The sequence below is a fragment of the Bubalus bubalis genome, chromosome 24 (genome assembly GCF_019923935.1).
Source record: "Bubalus bubalis isolate 160015118507 breed Murrah chromosome 24, NDDB_SH_1, whole genome shotgun sequence".
Lineage (NCBI taxonomy): Eukaryota > Metazoa > Chordata > Mammalia > Artiodactyla > Bovidae > Bubalus > Bubalus bubalis.
This window is the reverse complement of record NC_059180.1, coordinates 33,693,424-33,713,161: the sequence shown is the minus strand read 5'-3', so window position 1 is coordinate 33,713,161 and position 19,738 is coordinate 33,693,424. Positions and strand designations below refer to the sequence as shown.

The 19,738-nt window shown below is 45.6% G+C and overlaps 1 protein-coding gene across 1 annotated transcript in view; it reads right to left on the bottom strand.

Annotated features, from left to right (window-relative positions):
* Positions 1 to 411: 411 nt before the first annotated feature.
* The window catches only part of GRIN2A (glutamate ionotropic receptor NMDA type subunit 2A), a 435,347-nt gene continuing 416,020 nt past the window's right edge, over positions 412 to 19,738 (bottom strand). Inside the window, exons 12-13 of the mRNA XM_025275634.3 lie at positions 12,650 to 12,888; positions 412 to 6,891 (exon numbers count right to left, since the gene is read on the bottom strand). Of these exons, the coding sequence (XP_025131419.1) occupies positions 5,092 to 6,891; positions 12,650 to 12,888 (2,039 nt within the window). The 3' untranslated portion in view covers positions 412 to 5,091. The remainder of the gene's footprint in view (positions 6,892 to 12,649; positions 12,889 to 19,738) is intronic.

Here is a 19,738-nt window from a genome sequence, read left to right as displayed (position 1 = left end):
TCTAGACCTGAATCTGACACTGTCAACCTGACAGTCTTAAACAGATGACTACTGCCCCTTTGCAACTTCATTTTCTCTTAATTTTCCCATCTCCTTTCTCCTTGCCCCAAATCTTGGTGCAGTTCTATAAGTTCTGTTTTTTTAGGACCCTTGTGGGCAGACACTGTTAGCTGATACTATACTGAATATTTAAGGGCACAGAAAGAGTGTGGGTGGGCAAAGAAGAGAAGGCGTTTAAACAGGAAACGCGCCCTTCAGCAGGTTTGCAGAAATCAGGTGCGTGTCCGAATCGGCACTGTCTTCTAGAGAAACAGTGAGCAGACTGCATCCCGCACCCCTAACCCCAGATATTTTTTATATAAGGGGCCAAGAACTCCAACACACAAATGCCACTTGGGTTCTGTTATCCTCCCTAGAACTGAGATTATTAAAAAAAAAAAAATAGTGCCCTCTTCACAGAAGTATCATCCCATCAATAACCAGAATGGGTTTTCCATGTGTTCATATCCTTATCATCTTTTAAATTTTAACATAAACTTTACATTATATACAACTTTATTTGGATAATACACATACGTGTAAATTATAGAAAACAAGCATGTATATTATATACATGTGTACCCGAGCATTGATATTCACAGGATAAGTGCATTTGGACATCTCCGATCTCCATCAAGGGCCAAGCTGACCTCATCTGATACAATTAGATAGGAACATACAACAATGTAAAGGGGCTGAATGAGAAAGGGCAACTGCATACTGGGGGAACTTTTCAAGTCAAAACTCCAGGTAACCCTTCATTAAACACTTCCGACACTGTTTACCAAGAGAAGATGGGGTATCTGGAAAGGTCTTATTTTGTCTCAAGGGAAAATAAACACTGCTTTTGGAATGCAAATTGCCTTGAACTAATATTAAATACCAACCACTGAGTCTAGCTTTCACCTATTAAGTTCCGGGGAGTTTTTTTGTTGTTGGTTTTCCCCCTGAAGCCCGATTATGTCTGTTCTAGCTGCGCTTCATGCAAACAGGCACCATTTCAGAAGCAATTCATGTTCCCCTTTGAAGAATTCATAAACAACAGCTCTACACGAAGAAACAGTATAGGGTTTGCATAAAGTTAACGAATATATTCAGCTCTTCTGAAAGATATTTAGGTTTCTCAACTTAGTACTTATTTAGCTCTTAAATCCCGCAAAGGATTTCAGTGCAAGGTATTGATTTATATGACAACTGATTATTAAGGCTAGACTTTTTTAGGTTTAAAGGAGATAAATTTTTAATCACCATTTAATTAACACCAACTTTTTCTTTTATTTTTCATTAGCAATTCCATTTGCAAAGAATTTGGGGCATTTGTCATTTCCTGAGAAAGATGCAGAATATTAAATACACATCAGGGGTAGACATATCAAATAGAATAAACAATGTATGAACGCACGGCTGCCGTGAGTCCTTTGACTAATTAACTGCCTTGGCTGGAGTCCCATTTAAGTGAAACTATTTCATTTGTAAACAAGGTGTAATTTTATTTTTTCTCCCCTGAAAATAAGTGTGAATTGATTTGACTGAGTTTGCTGCAAAGGATGAATGTTAGTGCTTTTGTCGGAAAACCTAAGTACGAACACTTCTCAGGCACCTTAACGAAACAGGGAAGAGAAAACCAGGTACAGTCCACGAGACAGTGCCGGCTAAAAGAATGCAATGCGATTTGCAAAGGACACAAGTGTAATGAGTAGGACGATTGTAATCCCACGCCTCTCGTGGAAGCCTCACTGGCAAAAAAGCAGACCCACTGACATCTCGCCATACAGAGCACTAAAACCTGGGATGGCCTAGGAACCTGCAGATGTAAGGATAATGGAAACAATTTTCCAGAAACCCAAAGGTTGCCCAGAGTAGACCCTGCATCCCAGAAGACTCTCCTCTTACACAGAACATTTTAAGTTGGTTGCACGTGTGCACTATAACCTATCTGGGTCCTTTCTCAAGTGGAGAAATCCATTAAGAGTTAATGTAGCATCACGACGGACACCGGCTCCGACTTTGAGTCAGAGGAAACTCAGGCACACCTTTGAGGTCAGAGATCCTGGATCCTCGGCATCAACAAATCTAAGGACTCAGAGCTGAGATGTGTCTGAGGAATCTTCTGTAATGGACCCATAGTTCAGGGCATCCCCTGTAATTCTTATCACCTCCTGTCCTGAAGGTGTGATTTACCTCTGGATGTTATACTCCTGCTACTCTTTCCCCAAAGAACTGAAAGACTTGGCTGGCCTTCTAATAGCCTGACATCACTATCTTTCAGTTGGAAAATGACCATCAATCAATGGTCGGTTGTCTTATGTTTGGGATCATCACTATTAGGTGTCAGTGAATCTATGGAGGAAGGAAATGATGTATTTACTACATAGCATCCAATTCTAGCTATTTCTTTTTTAAAAAACCCTTTCGCTATTAGAGGAAGGGTATACTTTTTCTCTTTTTTTGGCTACATTGCTGTCGATTCTTCCCAAAGCCATATATTTAGTTTCTATACCCAGAGAGGTATGGGGTTAACAGCAGAACTAATGTTGTTATTAGAAGAAGGCTTTTTGATCTATGGGGTCATTCCAAGTGTAATTCTTACTCTCCCTGGAGATCTCTGCCACCTTTGGCAGCTTCTTGGTTTTGAGGAGACACTGGAGAAAGACAGATAGCCTCTTTAGATTGGTGATATACCACAGCTATCTTCTGGGAAGACGTCAATTCATTTTGTGTCAAGACATGATACTCTTGTGAGGAAATGGAAGTGATCCTGGCTGGGGTGTACAGGTCTGAAAAGCAGCGGAAGGGCAAAGGCAGAACATGGTAAAAGATGATACGATCATAGGTGTGCGTTAGAGTAGAGACTGGGGGGCTATTCCGAGTTCTTTAATCTAGGCTTCTCCCTCACTGGAGAAGCAAAGTTGCAACATCCAAACAATAAAATGCAACATTCAAGTGCATTAATCTTTGGTACCTTATCAGCCCCTTCTGCCTGTCCATCTCAAAGACTTTCAATGGCTCCCTCTGCCTTTCTCCCACGGACCCTGAACTTCTCAGCAACCACTTTTCATCATTATAGGAATATGGTAGATCAGGTGTCCTATCTCAAAGATGGAGCCATTCAATGAATCCTCAAGCTCTAAGAGAATTATTCCCGGCACCTGCCCACTCACAGGAAATCACTGCCTACAAGACAGAACACAGCCGGATTCTAAGACACGGGTTAACTTTTCAAGCTGTCATTCTGCCCCCTCCTCCAAGAGCCCAGGGCAAAATGCAGGAGGAAACCAGGGAATGGTACAGCTAGTTTGCATTAGCCTAGGGCTTCTGTAACAGGACACCAACACAGATCCAGGGACTATGCAAATCAGGTGGCTACTTAGCCCAAACATCTCAGGGACATTCATGTATTTAAAACACGCTAATTACTAGATTTGAACTGTATAAAATATGTAATGAATGTTGTTTGTGGTTTTTATCGTGTTTAATTTTTAAACTAGAAAATTGTTTTGGTGAAGTGTCGTAATATAACAACTTGCTTGTCATTTGCAGTATGATTTGCATTCATACTGAATGCACAGGGTGGTGTGATGAGATCTTTTCGTGGGTCAAGATTCCCCAGCCTTGCCCCACAATGGATAAAAATGAGTATCATTTCCTATCATTTTTGCACAGGTTTGAGGCAAGTGAGAAGGGAATGATGGAAGTGGCTCGGAAATGACAAATACCTTCAGGAATTTTGCGAGTTCTGTTGGTGCTGGTGAGGCAGTTGGCCTTCAACAGAGCGACTATTTCAGAAGGGAGGAATCGCTCGTCCCACTAAAGATTATCCACAATTGGGAGGATGCTCAGGGTAGATACTTGATAGTGTCTCTCCTGTTTTGAAGGCTGTTGATTTAAGGAGGTTGGAGTGGGAACACGTGTCAGGCAGAATTTCAGAACGGGTTAAGGAAGATCGCCCTACAGCCACACTGGCCTTTAGCAAGACAGATGGCATTTTACTTCTTAGAGATCACAGCACACATATGGCCGCTGGCACGTGCCCCCACACTCACCATGCTGGGAACAGCAACACACACTTAATTAAACGTCACCGCGGCGATTCGGGGCACTGAACAAGTGAAGGTTCCTGGAGGGAGGGGGAGAGTAACAGATACTATACAACCCTGAGTCATCACCAGAGGAGGGGGAAATGCAAACTTACGTACACAGGAGTCTTCGGGATCAACTACAAGGGCTGCTGCGTCATAGATAGAAGATCCACACTTATGGTATTGAAGACACACGTGTGAGTCTGTGCAGCTCTGAGCAAGACCACCGAAGCCAAGGGTGAGACAGTGTCTGTGAAATACACAAATGGACATCCAAAGAGACTCCTGTCACTCTCTGCCTGAGGGTCCTCCTGGGCCTTTCACTCCATGTGTCTTGGAAATGGACTACGAGGAAGCTAGCACAGTGAACCACGAATACGCGGGTTTGCTATCCTCTGGGGGAGCCTGGAGTTCTGGGTTTGGGCCGGGGCCATCATGGGAGGCAGAACAATAAAGCTGAACCGCTTAGAGAGCCGAACTTCCTAATCTCTGGCACACTCCGTCTTGCTCCAGTGTGGATGCATTCTTGTTTTATTTTGTGACAGGTTTACACGCTTACCATATTGCTTATTCTGTATCAGAGAAACGGTGAGGCATTTCTGATGAGGAAATTACAGGGTGGGCTGGTCTTAATGGAATTTGGAATAGAGGAAATCGTCACATGACCACTGGCATCCGATGCGTCGTTATTGCGACATACCTGGCGGGCACATCCAGGAGACTCGCCCTGGTGTGGATTGGTTTTTGGTTAAGGACTCACCTATCTGGGCTCTGGCGTGCTCAGCACACACCTCATAAGATTCCTTGAGTGGAAGACTACGGCTTGGAGCCATGTGCAAAAGAACCAACTGAAAAATACCTTCCTAAATCCTCTTCCTCTGGTCAGGGCACTACTGGGGCATCCACCATTTACCCGTCCGGACATTGGCCATTAGGTATGTTTCCCTATAAATATAAACATTAATGGAAGGTTTTAAACATCAGATTCGATACTAGGCATTTTCTTGTACACACGTCTATTGCTGCAGGAGTTTAAAACCCTGGGGGCAGAGTACATATTATTCTTATTTGCAGCATAAGGCATAACATGCTCTGAAATATACACGTCGCTATGGCCTCTACTGTCCCTGGAACAGTATGACGCCGTCGACCTCAAGGACGAGCGGAGATAGCCGTCGTTCGCAGCCTGGGACGGCAGCGAGTGTTTGTAAGGGTCCGAGGGGCACCTCCCGATCACTAAGCGTTGGTCATCCCCGTAGGAGTGGAGGAAAGGGTTCTCGGAGGTGTGGTCCGGCAAGAGGGACTTGCTCCGCTTGCCGACCTCCAGGCCCTGGGGGAAAAGGGAACCCTTGTTCCCCGCGAGTTTGCTGGAGGGGACGCTAAAGAGACTCCCGTACAGGTTTCCCTCCAGGAGCCGTTCGCGGTCCTTGAGGCTGATGCTCCGGGAGGGCCTGCTAGGGTCCACCTCCCTGGGTTTGTCGAGGATGTTATCGTAGGAGTGCTGCCGGCTGATCCTCAGCTTATTCTTTTGGAGTTGGAGGGCGCTGTTCGGGGCCCAGTCCTGCTGGTAGACCTCCTCCTGGGCGGCGGGGTTCCCCGTCTCCTGAAGCATCTGGTCCTCGTCGATGTCGTAGAGGTTCCCCATCCGCAGGCAGGCGTCGCACTTGAAGGGTGACCGCACGGTGAAGTGGCCCGCGTAGGTGGGCAGGTTGGACAGGCAGCTCCGGCAGTGCGTGGAATTCTGGCGGTACCGATCGCTGCCCTCGCTGTGCGGGGAGCTCTTGTCTTTCAGGCTGAAGTGCTTGGAGTAGAGTTTGTACGGCTCATTGTTGGGGACCACGTCCTCCTCATGCAGGGCATTCCGGTTAAGGGGCAGCGTGGAATCCCCCTTGCGGAAGCTCTCGCTGCGCTCCTGGTAGGTGTCAGGGAAGTCCACGTTCTCGGGGAGGGCCATACTTTCCGCGAACGAGGGTGGGTCGAGGTGGAAACTGGGCTCCTTCTCGCCATCGATGGTGTAGATCTTGTCCCTGGGGGAGCTCGTTTTGGTCTTCAGATAGGAGCGCTCCGCCTCGCTGCAGTCCTTGGGGTACTTGGAGGCCATGGACCTCTTGAAGTTGTCTTTGGCCTTGTGGTTCTTATTGTTGTCAGGCTCCCGGTGGCACGCAGCCCGGCTCGACGTTTCAGAGACATCCGAGTGGGCTACCTCTTCAGGAAGGTACCGAGGACTCTTCAGGGAGTGGGTTCTGTTCTCCATGGTCCCCTCGTCCCTCTGGGAGATGGGGTTCTGGGTCAGGGAGTCTTGGCGGATTGACTCCATCGATTTCTTCCAAAGCTGCCGGGGCCTGGAATTCCCTTTGGACTCCGTACTGACGGCCACCTCCACTGTATTGGGGTTGGACTCATTGAGAGTCAGAGGATGCTGTCCCTGGAACACATAGTTGTTGAGGTTATCCTTGTGCCTGTTGGCCACGAAGGTCTGGAGTTCGTTCATGTTGTCCCCGAAGATGCTGTCTTTCCCCTGGAAGGACCGGTTGTCTGAGTAGACCAGGTTGCCCTTATCTGAAACCACGTCCATGATGAGGGAGCCTCGTTGGATGAAGTCCGCAGCTCTCTTGGGGGAATCCATCCTTGAGGAGTTCATGTTGGACAAGTTGGAGATGTTTTTGGCGGATCGAAGGAGTTTTAACATGTTGCTCTGGGATCCGGTCAGGTTGAAGTCCGGAGACTTCTTCTTTTCTTCAATGTGCACTCCGTGAATGCAGCTGTAGATGCCCTGTGGGGAGGAATGGAAAACACCATTAGCAGCATTGGGGACACGAATCCGTGTCACACCTGAACTCTATCTGCAAAGGAGAGACATAGGCGCCCTGGAGAAACAGTGAAATGCAATCTGAATCTTCATAATGTTCTTAAGTGTATGAGACCGGTGGCAGAGCATCAGACTTCCCTTGTCTCTCTCTCTGATTATCTGATTTAGATTATCAAGATTATCTGACACTTTTGCCAATAGTCATACATGGAATTTGAGGAAAAAATATCCTCGAATCCTCATACAACTGGGCTTCCCAGGTGGCGCAGTAGTAAGAATCTGCCTGCAACGCAGGAGATGTAGGTTTGATCCCTGGGTTGGGAAGATCTATCCCCTGGAGTAGGAAATGGCAACCCACTCCAGTATTCTTGACTGAGAAATCCATGGACAGAAGAGTCTGCGGGGCAAGAGTCAGACACGACTTAGCGACTGAATAACAACAACCACCTAAACGGAACAATCAGGTCCAGGCTTTAGCATTTGACCTGGTTCTCCCGAGACTGACAAGGGTCTGGCCCAAGAAGGGGGTTGTGAAAGGGATGCGGAAGCTGCTGCTGACTCTGGGGTAAACTCGTGGGAAGGATGTGTGAGAAGTGTGGACTCTGATGACAGCGGCCCATTGATCCCCATGGTAGGGACGCTCAGAACCCATAGGGATGCTCATGTAACTGTGACAGCCACCACTGTTTGCCCTCCTGCATCTTTCCTGTTTTCTAGAGACAGTCTCCACTGCGTCAAGAGTAAACAGCAAAGCCTACAGTTGTGTGTTTGAGCATCTCTTCGTCCGACCTCTCCACCCCAGGCTGCAGGATAAAGGCTGCCCAGGACAAGGTGACGGCCCTTCTCACCTTCCTGCAGCCTTGCCTCTCGTCTCCTTCTCTAGGCCCTGAGTGGTCTCTTTCCCTGCCAGGAGGCAGCGTCTCCTTTTTGTTTCTGAGGCTGCTGGATGTCAAAATGTACAAACGTGTATTTCACATAGAGCAGGGCTTTTGAATCTTTTATGCTAACTTAAGCTTTCCCTGACCAATTCGGTGATGTAATAGTCTCATACGCTAACCTAGAGGGACTCTGCTATATTGGGTGAAAATCAGTGTGTCTCCTACATGTCTGAATCAGCCAAGATCAGAGCCTTTTCTTCCTGTTGTTAGCACTGTGAGAACATTAGCTTTTACATGTTTTTCTAACTTTGCAATTTTATTTTAATGAGCTTCTGTCTCCCTTTTAGAGATTTTGAGAACCTGACTCCAACCTCCCCCATCAGAGTGGCGTGCTCCCGCCTGCCGAGATGAGCTCGTTGTCTCCGTATTTGCAGGAGGCCCTCAGAAGCGGCTGGGGAGCTGAGCAATGTTTCAAGAGCTGGGAGGGTGGTGGCTGACTGCTTTTTCTCATCCCTGGTTTCCCCTGGGGCTCATATGACACAGCTAAGGCAGTTCCCAGGTGCAGATCTGCCTGGCAAAGCCTCAGAAAGGAGTCAACATGATGGGGGCCTGTACCCCAGGTTGGGTTGGTGGGGGTTCTCCAACTGAGTTGACTCATCTTCTAGATGGGCTGATGGGGAGGTGGGAGTGTGTATTACAGAAGGGTGGGAAGAGTCAGAGGCCAGAAGCCCACTGGAAACGAGCCCCAGCGTCATTCGTTATTAGCTCTGTGACCTTAGCTAAGTCACTACATCTTTTTGAGCCTCAAGACCCACATCTGTAAAATGGGAATCATACTCTTTATGGTGGATGTCAGGGCAAGATCTGACAATGCAAGCAGAGCACCTCACGTGGACAGGGCTCTGTGAATGCGAGTGGGTGAGCTGCTCTATCATCCCCGTTGTGCCCCTCCTGCTTGTCACCCCTCCCCTCTGTCCTCTCACACAGTGGGCCCGTGATCAGAGCCGTAGGAAATGGGTGCTACCCTTTACTACTGCACATTAGCTCTGGAAAGTCATCATGGCTTTCTGATTCTATATGCTGCCCAAACCCTACCTTGGAAGGCTGGGGTTTCTTTCTTCCCTGCAGAGGTCTTCCTTTCCTCCTCTCTAGTATTCACAGACTCCAGCTACCTTTTATGGCTTGTGTAAATGATATGCCCTCTCGGCCCCACGATGGGTTCAGATGAAGGGAGCACTGCAGACTCAACATGCTGTTCCAGACAACTGGCTCTGTCCATCCTCCAACTCCCAGAGGACCCTGACCTCTCAGAACATTCTCAGTGAGGCCTGAGCACGACTGTCCTCCTTGGTTCCTTGGCATCTGGGCCTGATGCCTAAAGTTTATGGTATCTTCTGTTTATTTGTGTCCCCCTAACCTTCCAATTCATGTATTGAGATCCCAGCTCCCAAAGGTGATGTATTAATAGTAGGTGGGTGCTTAGGTCATGAGATCCAAGGTGGAGCCTTTGGAAGGAGCACTTCTTATAAGAGACTCACAGAGCCCCTTCATTCCTTCAACACAAGGGGACATCTACAACAGAGAAGAGGGCCCTCACCCCACCATGCTGACACCCTGATCTAGGATTTCCAGCTTCCAGAACTGAGTGTCACGTTTTTATTGTTGATGAGGCACCCAGCATGTGGTAATTTGTTAGAGCAGCTGGAATGGCCCAAGACTATTGTTATTTGCTAAGTTGTGTCTGATTCTTTTGTGACCCCATGAACTGTAGCCACACGAGGCTCCTCTGTCCATGGAATTCTCCAGGCAAGAATACTACAGTGGGTTGCCATTTGCTCCTCCAGAGCATCTTCCTGGCCCAGGGATCGAACCTCCATCTCCTGCACCTCCTGCATTGGCAGATGGATTCTTTATCACTGAGCCACCTGGGAAGCCCTGGCTAAGATGGTTTATCACTTCTATTCTGTCGTCCCCACTGCAGGCCAGCCAGAAGCTGCCTCAAGCTCTCCTCTGAGCTCTCTGGAAGGATATCATGCTTTCCACCTCCTTTGTCTCTGGCTTTGCCATGTCTCCCATTCCTCACATCTCAGGAGACAACCGTAGTGGTTCTCTTTGCTGATGACAGTGAATATTTTTTTTTATAATGAAAGGGACAGTGTTTTGGAGAGGAAACAAAAGTTAAAAGCATCCCACAGAAGAGAGGATGCCTTTTTTGTAAGTCATAATGGACAAAAGTCACAGCTATGGGAGAAGCTTGGTTCTAATGTAAAATAAATGACTCTCTGAGTTCTGGCCTCTGCCCTTGGCCATTGCAAAAGGGCAGGCATCTCAGGTTTGTGTCCCGTGGGACATGGGGTCCTCTCTTCACTAGGGAGGGGGAGATGGAAGTTCAGGTCCTGGCTTGTCAAAGACACAACACAGCAATGCTGCATTGAGTTCCCCCTTCATGCCTGTCCCTCAAGAGGCTTGGAACGGGAGGAGTGAGGGGTTTAGTTCATTTCTCAGAATAACAGTCCTCACTTGGCTTCCTTAATGGTATCTTGGACAGAAGGAGCGCTCTTTCAAAATCAAGCAGAATTTACAAGTAAAGGCAATTGTGTGCATTTGCTCATGGCAATCCCAGAATCATTTAGATATGGAAAGCCTTCAGTAATTGGCAGAGAGAATTAGCTTCAAGTTGGCTTAATACCTAGCTACATGCATGCACATTGTTATTTTTAAACAATCTGTGTGTTTAGATGCCATCAAGCTAATTAGGAAATATGTATTTGCATAGAACTCAAGTTTAGTTGCCACTGAATGGAGAAAATAAATCCTCCTGACTAAGCCTGTGTGTACCTTCTGGATCTCTTAAAACCACCAAACCCCAGGAACACATAAATTCCTCTTTAAATGATTGTTTTCCCAGTAAACATTAGCATCTAAAACTAGATGCTTCTAACTACATATTTTTCACCATGTTTCAAACCTTAATTTGTTCAATTCTTTCAGAGTAAAACAAATTCCAAGGTGAGTAAATGGGAGAAATAGATAAATAGATGGATGAATAAATGAATGAATGGATGGATAGATGGATGGATGGACGGACAGACGGATGACATTGATTATCAGATAGATAGATAATATTATACTGCGTTGGAAGATCAGTGAACAATATGTATGTGTGTAAAGTGAAAGTGTTTGTGTCAGTTGCGTCTAACTCTGCGACCCCATGGAAGGTAGCCCACCAGGCTCCTCTGTCCATGGCATTCTCCAGGCAAGAATACTGGAGTGGGTTGCCATTTCCTTCTCCAGGGGATCTTCCTGACCCAAGAATTGAACCTGGGTCTCCTACATGGCAGGCAGGTTCTTTACCATCTGAGCCACCAGGGAAGCCCCTATCCTGTGCTGGAAGATCAGTAAACGACACATGTATATGCTTTTATCTGATGCAAGTATGCGACTAGCTTGTGTTGAACAGGTAAATGCCGTTCAGTTGTGTGCATATATATGTGTGTGGTATGATTTGCATCAAATCTCTTATCTCGCTTGTATTTGATGTCTGATGCTTGTGTAAGACTGTGGGCTCAGGCTGTTACTACACCACCTAGAGTCAGATCCTGGCTCCGGCAAGGCTGAGCGGTGTTGGGTAATTCCTCCTAACCTTATAACTGTGAGTTTCCCCAACTCTAGGACCATATCAGTACCGACCTCATAGAAGTGGTTTGTAGGTTAAATGAGAGGAAGAGTATAAAGTCCTTCCATGGTGCCTGGGAAATAAATGTGTCCCCCAGACAGAAGCACTTTCCACGACCGTCAGTGTGATGAATGCATCTCACCATGTACCTGTGGATGGCCACACACACGCACCATGCTGTGCAGCATGAAAGGAGATTTCTGCGGCTTGCACATGAGTGCACTGACTACGGCAGGAGTACTCTGTGCTGCTGCTTACGTCGGGCTGAACGTGTATTTTGTTTTCTGTTTGAAGTGTGTGCGTTTTTTCGTGGTTCTTCAAGCCTCTGTTTCATTTCAGGCTCTGTCGCGTCAAATGTGTTCTTGTGGTTTGTTATCTGTGTACACACGTGGCGTTGCGTCGTGATTCTGTTTGGTCACATGTGCTCTCATTGAAGGCATGCAAATGTTGTAGCATGCTGCATAGGAATTTTAATAACATCCTAGAGCATATTCGGGTGCTCGTCAGGGAGGCCGCTGACTGGCTGTGCTTAGCCCATGTGTTTTGGTGTTTTTTCTAGTTTTCAATGGAATTAGTTCCTAGCATTTAAAAATTGAGGGACATCCCTGGTCATCCAGTGGTAAAGATTCCCCTCTTCTGTTGCAGGGGGCACGGGTTTGATCCCTGGTTGGGGAAATAAGATCCTGCCTGGCTCACAGCACAACCAAAAAATTTTAAATAAAAATTGAAAGTTTTCTGTATAATCAGATGGCCATTTTCTCCTATAAAAACTGAAAATTGGCCTTGCCTTCCGCTAAGACCATCCTCAGCAAGAGCAGAGAATGATCATCTCCTTTGGGTTTGCCACACTCTGTCATATTTTACCACAGTCTCCATTGCTCTCTCTCCTTGACACCCAGGCTCAGCTGCTATTTTTCATTCCATTTGTGCTATTTTTCTCAGGCCCGGCCTGCCTTATTCATTCACCTTCCATTTCTGGTTGCACGGTCGTCTGGCTCATGAACACAGAACCCAGTGCCCTTTCCACACATCCGAGAAGGGTTGGTGAGTGAGGGGAGGGTGTGCAGACCCCCCAACCCCTGCCCAGGGGTCCCAAAGCACTCTGGGTGCCCCCGTGCTTTTCTGGACCTGCCTGCTGCAGAGAGAAGAAGCCATCGGGGATACTGACCCTGCTGATGGAGAAGAGCAGGCCTGGCCGGTCGGAGCAGACGCCGGTGAAGCAGAAGCGCAGCTTCCAGTAGAAGAGATGCTCCCAGATGAAGGTGATGAGGCTGAGCGCCATGGCGGCCGCCAGCATGTAGAACACGCCCGCCATGTTGTCGATGTCCAGCTGGCTGCTCATCACCTCGTTCTTCTCGTTGTGGCAGATCCCCGTGAGCCACAGCGTCTCCAGCTCCTCCATCTCCCCTGGACGGAAGACAAGAGCCACAGGCAGTGAGGAGCAGGGCCCGCGCCACGGGGCAGACACCCCTGAGCTTGTGGCAGACACGTGTGACTTACAGCTGCACAACCTCAAGGGGAGGGACTGAGCCCTGCATTCACTCCCTGGTCAGCTGAAGATAAGGATGGCAACACCTATGTAACATCGTTGTAGGAGGATGAACTGAGATCCTGTCTAGAGAGAATTTGGCGTAGTCCCTGAATCTCTCTCTCTTTTTTTGGTCATTATTATAATGTTCTTCCCACCCTGCTTTGGGCTTCCCTGGTGGCTCAGACAGTAAAGAATCCACCTGCAATGCAGGAAACCTGGGTTCAATCCCTGGATTGGGAAGATCCCCTGGGGGAGGGCATGGCAAAACCCACTCCAGTATTCTTGCCTGGAGAATCCCATGTTAGGAGGAGACTGGTGGGCTACAGTCCATGGGGTTGCAAAGAGTCAGACACGACTGAGTGACTACGCACACAGCACCCTGCTTGTCTGTATCCTCACCCCCAACACCCACCCAAGCCTAGAACAGGACATGGGATAAGCTGGCAGTAGGCGGCCATGGGAAGACTTGCATTCTTGTCATGACTCCATCACTGACTGGCTGTGTTACCTCAGAGCCACAGTGATCCTGTCCGTGAAACGGGTGGAAAAATAGTGCATACTCCCTCCGGTTCTAGGGAAGATCAAAGGAGCGCACATATGCAAAATTCTTAAATGTAGTGCCTGGCTCCTGGTAAGTTCTCCTAAATAGTAGCCTGCAAGGGTTGTTGTCCAGGAAGCACCCAGCACACAGCCTGGTACACGTTTGTACAGGAAGTATACACCAGTCATTTCTTTGTTTAGAGCATCAAAGATTATTCCCAAAAGTCACCTCAAGCAATGTACTTAGGGCACAGAGTGTTCCTTGCAAAGAAACAACTCAATCGCTTCTAAACGGCCCCTTGCAAACTACATACTTCCCCACTTTGGCAGGCAACTGAAATAGCAGGTGGGGTTTTCAATGGGAAAAAAAAAAAAAGCATTATTTTGTCTCTCTTTTATGTGTATTTTATCCGGTTGCCATTTAGAAGGAAATTCTCTGGTCTAAATGTCTAGTAATTATACTAACTGTCTAGCAATTCACTAAACCATGGTGCTTAGACTATGATTCAGGCCTTTAAAAGTTATCCTTCAAAAACAGTGAAAATCAAAAAAGATGCCTAGAATGATAAGTGAAGAGTAGGACTAATATTGTATATACATGTGATCTCTAAGATATAAAAGACAGACGTATAGGATTAAGAAATACAAATGACTATGTATAAAATAGGTCCACAACAAGGATATATTGTACAGCACAGGGGAATGTAGCCATTATTTTGTAATAGCTTTAAGTGGAGCATAATCTATAAAAATATTGAATCATTATATTGTACACTTTAATATAACATTGTAAATCAACTATGCTTCAATAAAAAAAAAAACTTGCAGAGAAAAATAAAGAAATGCTCAAAATGTCTGACTTTCTTTGAAGAGATTAATCATAATTATTGCCTTCACACTGCTCTCTTTAAGTTTTATGAAATGTGTATATATTGCTTTCTGTTTGTTCTCACTGTTGAAACACTTGCCTGAATATAGAAACCGAAGGTGCCGCTTATTTTTCTTAGACCTTTTGGAGATGTTATTAAGTGTCCTTCTGACCTAGATGGTAATTGTTGAGAGGTCAGCTCATCATGTATTTATCATTACTTTCTATGCAATCTATATTTTCTCTCTAATCGCTTTTGAGAATTTCATTCTGCCTGTGTGTGGAATCTAGGTGTGGATATGTTTTATTTGTTCTGCTCCAGACTCTGTGATTCTTCAATCTGATGACTCATAACTTTAATTTCGGAAGCATTTCACCCATCATTGCTTTGACTATTAACTTTCCCCATCTTTTAAAAAATTAACAGACTTTATTTTTTAGAAAGTTTTAAATTTAGAGAAAAACTGAGCAGAAAGTGGAATCCCCATACAGTCCCTCTTCCCATTCCTCTTGGTTTCCCCTATTAACATCTGGCATTGATGTGATATCTTTTTATAACTTGTGAGCCAAATACATTATCATGGACTAAAGTCCATAGTTTATTTATTTATTTTTTTTTACTTTTTTTAAAAATTTTATTTTATTTTTACACTTTACAATATTGTATTAGTTTTGCCAAATATCGAAATGAATCCACCACAGGTATATCTGTGCTCCCCATCCTGAATCCTCCTCCTTCCTCCCTCCCCATACCCTCCCTCTGGGTCGTCCCAGTGCACCAGCCCTAAGCATCCAGTATCGTGCATCGAACCTGGACTGGTGACTCGTTTCATACATGATATTATACATGTTTCAATGCCATTCTCCCAAATCTCCCCACCCTCTCCCTCTCTCACAGAGTCCATAAGACTGATCTATACATCAGTGTCTCTTTTGCTGTCTCGTACACAGGGTTATTGTTACCACCTTTCTAAATTCCATATATATGTGTTAGTATACTGTATTGGTGTTTTTCTTTCTGGCTTACTTCACTCTGTATAATAGGCTTCAGTTTCATCCACCTCATTAGAACTGATTCAAATGTATTCTTTTTAATGGTTGAGTAGTACTCCATTGTGTATATGTACCACAGCTTTCTTATCCATTCATCTGTTGATGGACATCTAGGTTGCTTCCATGTCCTGGCTATTATAAACAGTGCTGCGATGAACATTGGGGTACACGTGTCTCTTTCCCTTCTGGTTTCCTCAGTGTGTATGCCCAGTAGTGGGATTGTTGGATCATAAGGCAGTTCTATTTCCAGTTTTTTAAGGAATCTCCACACTGTTCTCCATAGTGGCTGTACTAGTTTGCATACCCTGGTAGCTCAGCAGCTGGTAAAGAATCTGCCTGCAATTCAAGAGACCCGGTTCGATTCTTGGTTTGGGAAGATCCCCTGGAGAAGGGAAAGGCTACCCACTTCAGTATTCCTGGGCTCCCCTGGTTGGCTCAGCTGGTAAAGAATCCACCTGCAATGTGGGAGACCTGGGTTCAATCCCTGGGTTGGGACGATCCCCAGGAGATGGCAACGGCTACCCACTCCAGTATTCTGGCCTGGAGAACTCCATGGACTATTCCATGGGGTCACAAAGAGTCGGACACTACCGAGTAACTTTCACTTCACTTCACTTCACATAGTTTATATTAGGGTTCAATCTCTGTGCTGTACAATTCTCTGGGTTTTGCCAACACTTAACATCATGTATCCACCAGGACAGTATCACGCAGAATAGTTTCACTGCCTTAAACATCCTCTGTGATCCAACTGTTCATTCCCCATCACCCCTCATCCCACCCCCTGGGAACCACTGATCTTCTGTCTCTATAGTTTCGCCTTTTCCAGAACATCATATAGTTGGAACCATATACTGTGCAGCCTTTCAGACAAGCTTCTTTCTCTTAACAAGATGCATTGAAAGTTCCTCCATATCTTTCCCTGGGTTTATAGACCTCTTCTTTTTATCTCTAAGCCATATTCTACTGCATGGACATATAGTTTGTTTATCCATTGGCATCACTGACTCGATGGACATGAGTCTCAGTGAACTCTGGGAGTTGGTGATGGACAGGGAGGCCTGCGATTGATGGGGTCGCAAAGAGTCAGACATGACTGAGCGACTGATCTGATCTGATCTGATCTGATCCATTCAACTACTGAAGGATATGGGGCTTCCCAGGTGGCTCAGTGGTTAAAGAATCCACCTGCAATGCGGGAGACGCAGGAGATGCCGGTTCAATCCCTGGGTGAGGAAGGTCCCCTGGAGAAGGGAATGGCAACCCACTCTAGTATTCTTGCCTGGAAAGTCTCATGAACAGAGGAGACTGGTGGGCTACAGTGCATGGGGTTGCAAAGAGTCGGGCACGACTGAAGCGACTGACCACACATGCATGCACTGAGGGATATCTTGGTTGTTTCCAAGCTTGGACATTTATGAAAGAAACATAAACATTCATGTTTAAGTTTCTATGAGGATATAAGTTTTCAACTCATTTGGGTAAATACCTAAGGGCATTATCAGTGACTATATCGTAAGACTATATCTAGCCTTCTTGGAATCTGCCAAACAGTCTTTCAAAATGACTGTACCATTTCACACTCCCACCAGCAATGAATGAGGCTCCTGTTCATATAATGCATCCTCACCAGCACTGATTTTCTTTTGGATTTTGACCATTCCAATAAGGTGTGTATCACATTGTTTTAATTTGCAAATCCTTCATTTGAAAGTCCTTTGCAAATCCTTAACATGATAATCTTATCTTCAGAAAATTTTGTTTAAAATACTCTAGATGGGGACTTCCCTGGTTGTCCTGTCTTTGGGACTCCATGCTCCCAATGCAGGGGACATGGGTTCAATCCGAGGGCAGGGAACTAAGATCTTACATGCCACATGGCTCCTTAAAAAGATCCTAATCAGCTACTTTTAAATTCTGTTTAAAAACATTCTAGACATTCTCATTCTATCCTCTAGGTTGTTAACTTTGTTTTCATGCTTTTCATTCCTTCATTGTTCTGTCTTGCGTTTATCTGATTCCCACAGATCTATTTTCCAGTTCATTTATTCCTTCATTGGTAATATTTGACTTTATGTTTTCATTTTTAATCTATTTTAATTGTGACATTCATTTGGTTCTTTTAAAATTTTGCCTGTTCCTTTTGTCCTAATGCCCTACTCTTTAGTTACGACTTTGAAAACTTTTATACATTTTGGAGTTTCAAACCTATAGTCTTTCAGATTATTCTCAGCCTCATATCCCCCTCCCCCTGCCATCTGAGTTCTCAGGGTTCTGTTCTGTTTGCCATGCGTGCTGACTCATGGTGGATTACTTCCTTGCGGCATTTGTAACTTTTGATTATGAGCGCATCTTCAGCAGAGCTGTTCTCTCCCTAAACCCCATGGGGCTCCCAAGCAACCTGGGTTACAGACAAGGCCTTACGGAGGGGCTCTGGGTTTGCTCCTGCCATGGTTCCAGGGGCTTTCAATGCACCAGTTTTTAACTTTTATTGGAGTATAGTTGCTTTACAAAGCTGTGTTTGTTTCTGCTGCACAGCAACGTGAATCAGCCACATGTATACATATATCCCCTCTTCCTTAGATTTTCTTCCCATTTAGGTCATCACAGAGTACTGAGGAGAGTTCCCTAAGCTAGACAGTAGGCTCTCATCAGTTATCTATTTTCCTGATGCTGGGAAACATTGAGGGCAGGAGGAGAAGGGGATGATAGAAGATGAGTTGGTTGGATGGCATTACTGACTCAATGGACATGAGTTTGAGCAAACTCCGGGAGACGGTGAAGGACAGGGAAGCCTAGAGTGTTACAGTCCATGGGGTCGCAAAGAGTTGGACACGACTTAGCAACTGAACACTAACAGTACATAGTATCAATAGTATATACGTGTCAATCCCATTAGTATCAATAGTATATATGTGTCAATCCCATTAGTATCAATAGTATATACATGTCAATTGTCAATCCCCATCTCCTAATTCATCCACCCTTCCCTTTCCCCACTTGGCGTCCATACGTTTGCTCTCTACATCTTTGTGTGAAATAAATCTGACCATATTACTCCACCATTTAAAATACATTTAAACCTCCATACTAATTTGAGTTTTAATCTCTCAGCTTCAAACAGATGTTAAGCTCCTTGTACTTCCTTTGCTATGATGCACTGTTTTTTCTAGTCTCCTTTTCACAGACTCCTTGACAGTCTCAGATTGAAGCCGTGGTATCATCTCCTTGCACAGTTCAGGGCCTCCCTGTGGATGTTAAAGCCCCAGGGCCCATCCCTCTTGCCTGTCTCCCTGTCGGCACCGCAGCTGAAATATACCATGAGGATTCCCATTCCCCTCTGTTTCTGGCACCAAAGGATTTCTCTTCATTTTGGCATTGGTTGTGCATTGTGGGCTTGCATATGTGTGTGTACGTATGTGCCTATAACGCTGCATTTTTATGTAGTTTGTAGCATGAAGGGGTCCCACATCAGTCAAGTTTCCATTGTACCACTACCATATATGCATGTATAACTTTTGTGAAAGTGAAAGTGTTAGTCGCTCAGTCATGTCTGACCCATGGACTGTAGCCCACCGGGCTCCTCTGTCCACGGAATTCTCCAGGAATACTGGAGTGGGTCCTTCTCAAGGCGAATCTTCCCGACCCAGGGTCGTAACCTGTGTCTCCTGCATTGCAGGCAGATTCTTTGTTGTCTGAGCCATCAGGGAAGCCCCATAAATTTTGTAATCATGATTTTTTAAAAGCATACATGTTTATGGGAGAAAAATAGGAAGTACAAATAAATATTGTATTGTAAATTCTTCACTCACAAGGAAGGGTCCTGGTTGATCGGTGATGCAGGAAGCAGTGGGAAGGGATACCATGATTTAAAGTCTTTCTCTCTAACAGTCTCCAGTACTATGTGAGCAAATGTCATGGGACAGTCAGCAATATGACCTCACCATCCACCCAGCGCCACCATTGACTCATCCAAATTCACTGCCTGCTGTATGCTTCAAGATTTACCTGGTGGCTCCCTCCTCTCCCCAAAACACCAATGCCATCCTTCCAAAAATACTGCATTGTTGACTTTCTCCCTTCCGCTGGAGTTTGTGAGGACTCAGAAATGGGTCTTTTCATTACATTTTGTCAAATTCCCAGCATATCTTCCTTTTGGTATTGTCCCAAGGCTTCCATTATAGCTCAGGGAAGAACTAAGAATCTGCCTGCAATGCAGGAGACCCCAGTTTGATTCCTGGTTTGGGAAGATCTGCTGGAGAAGG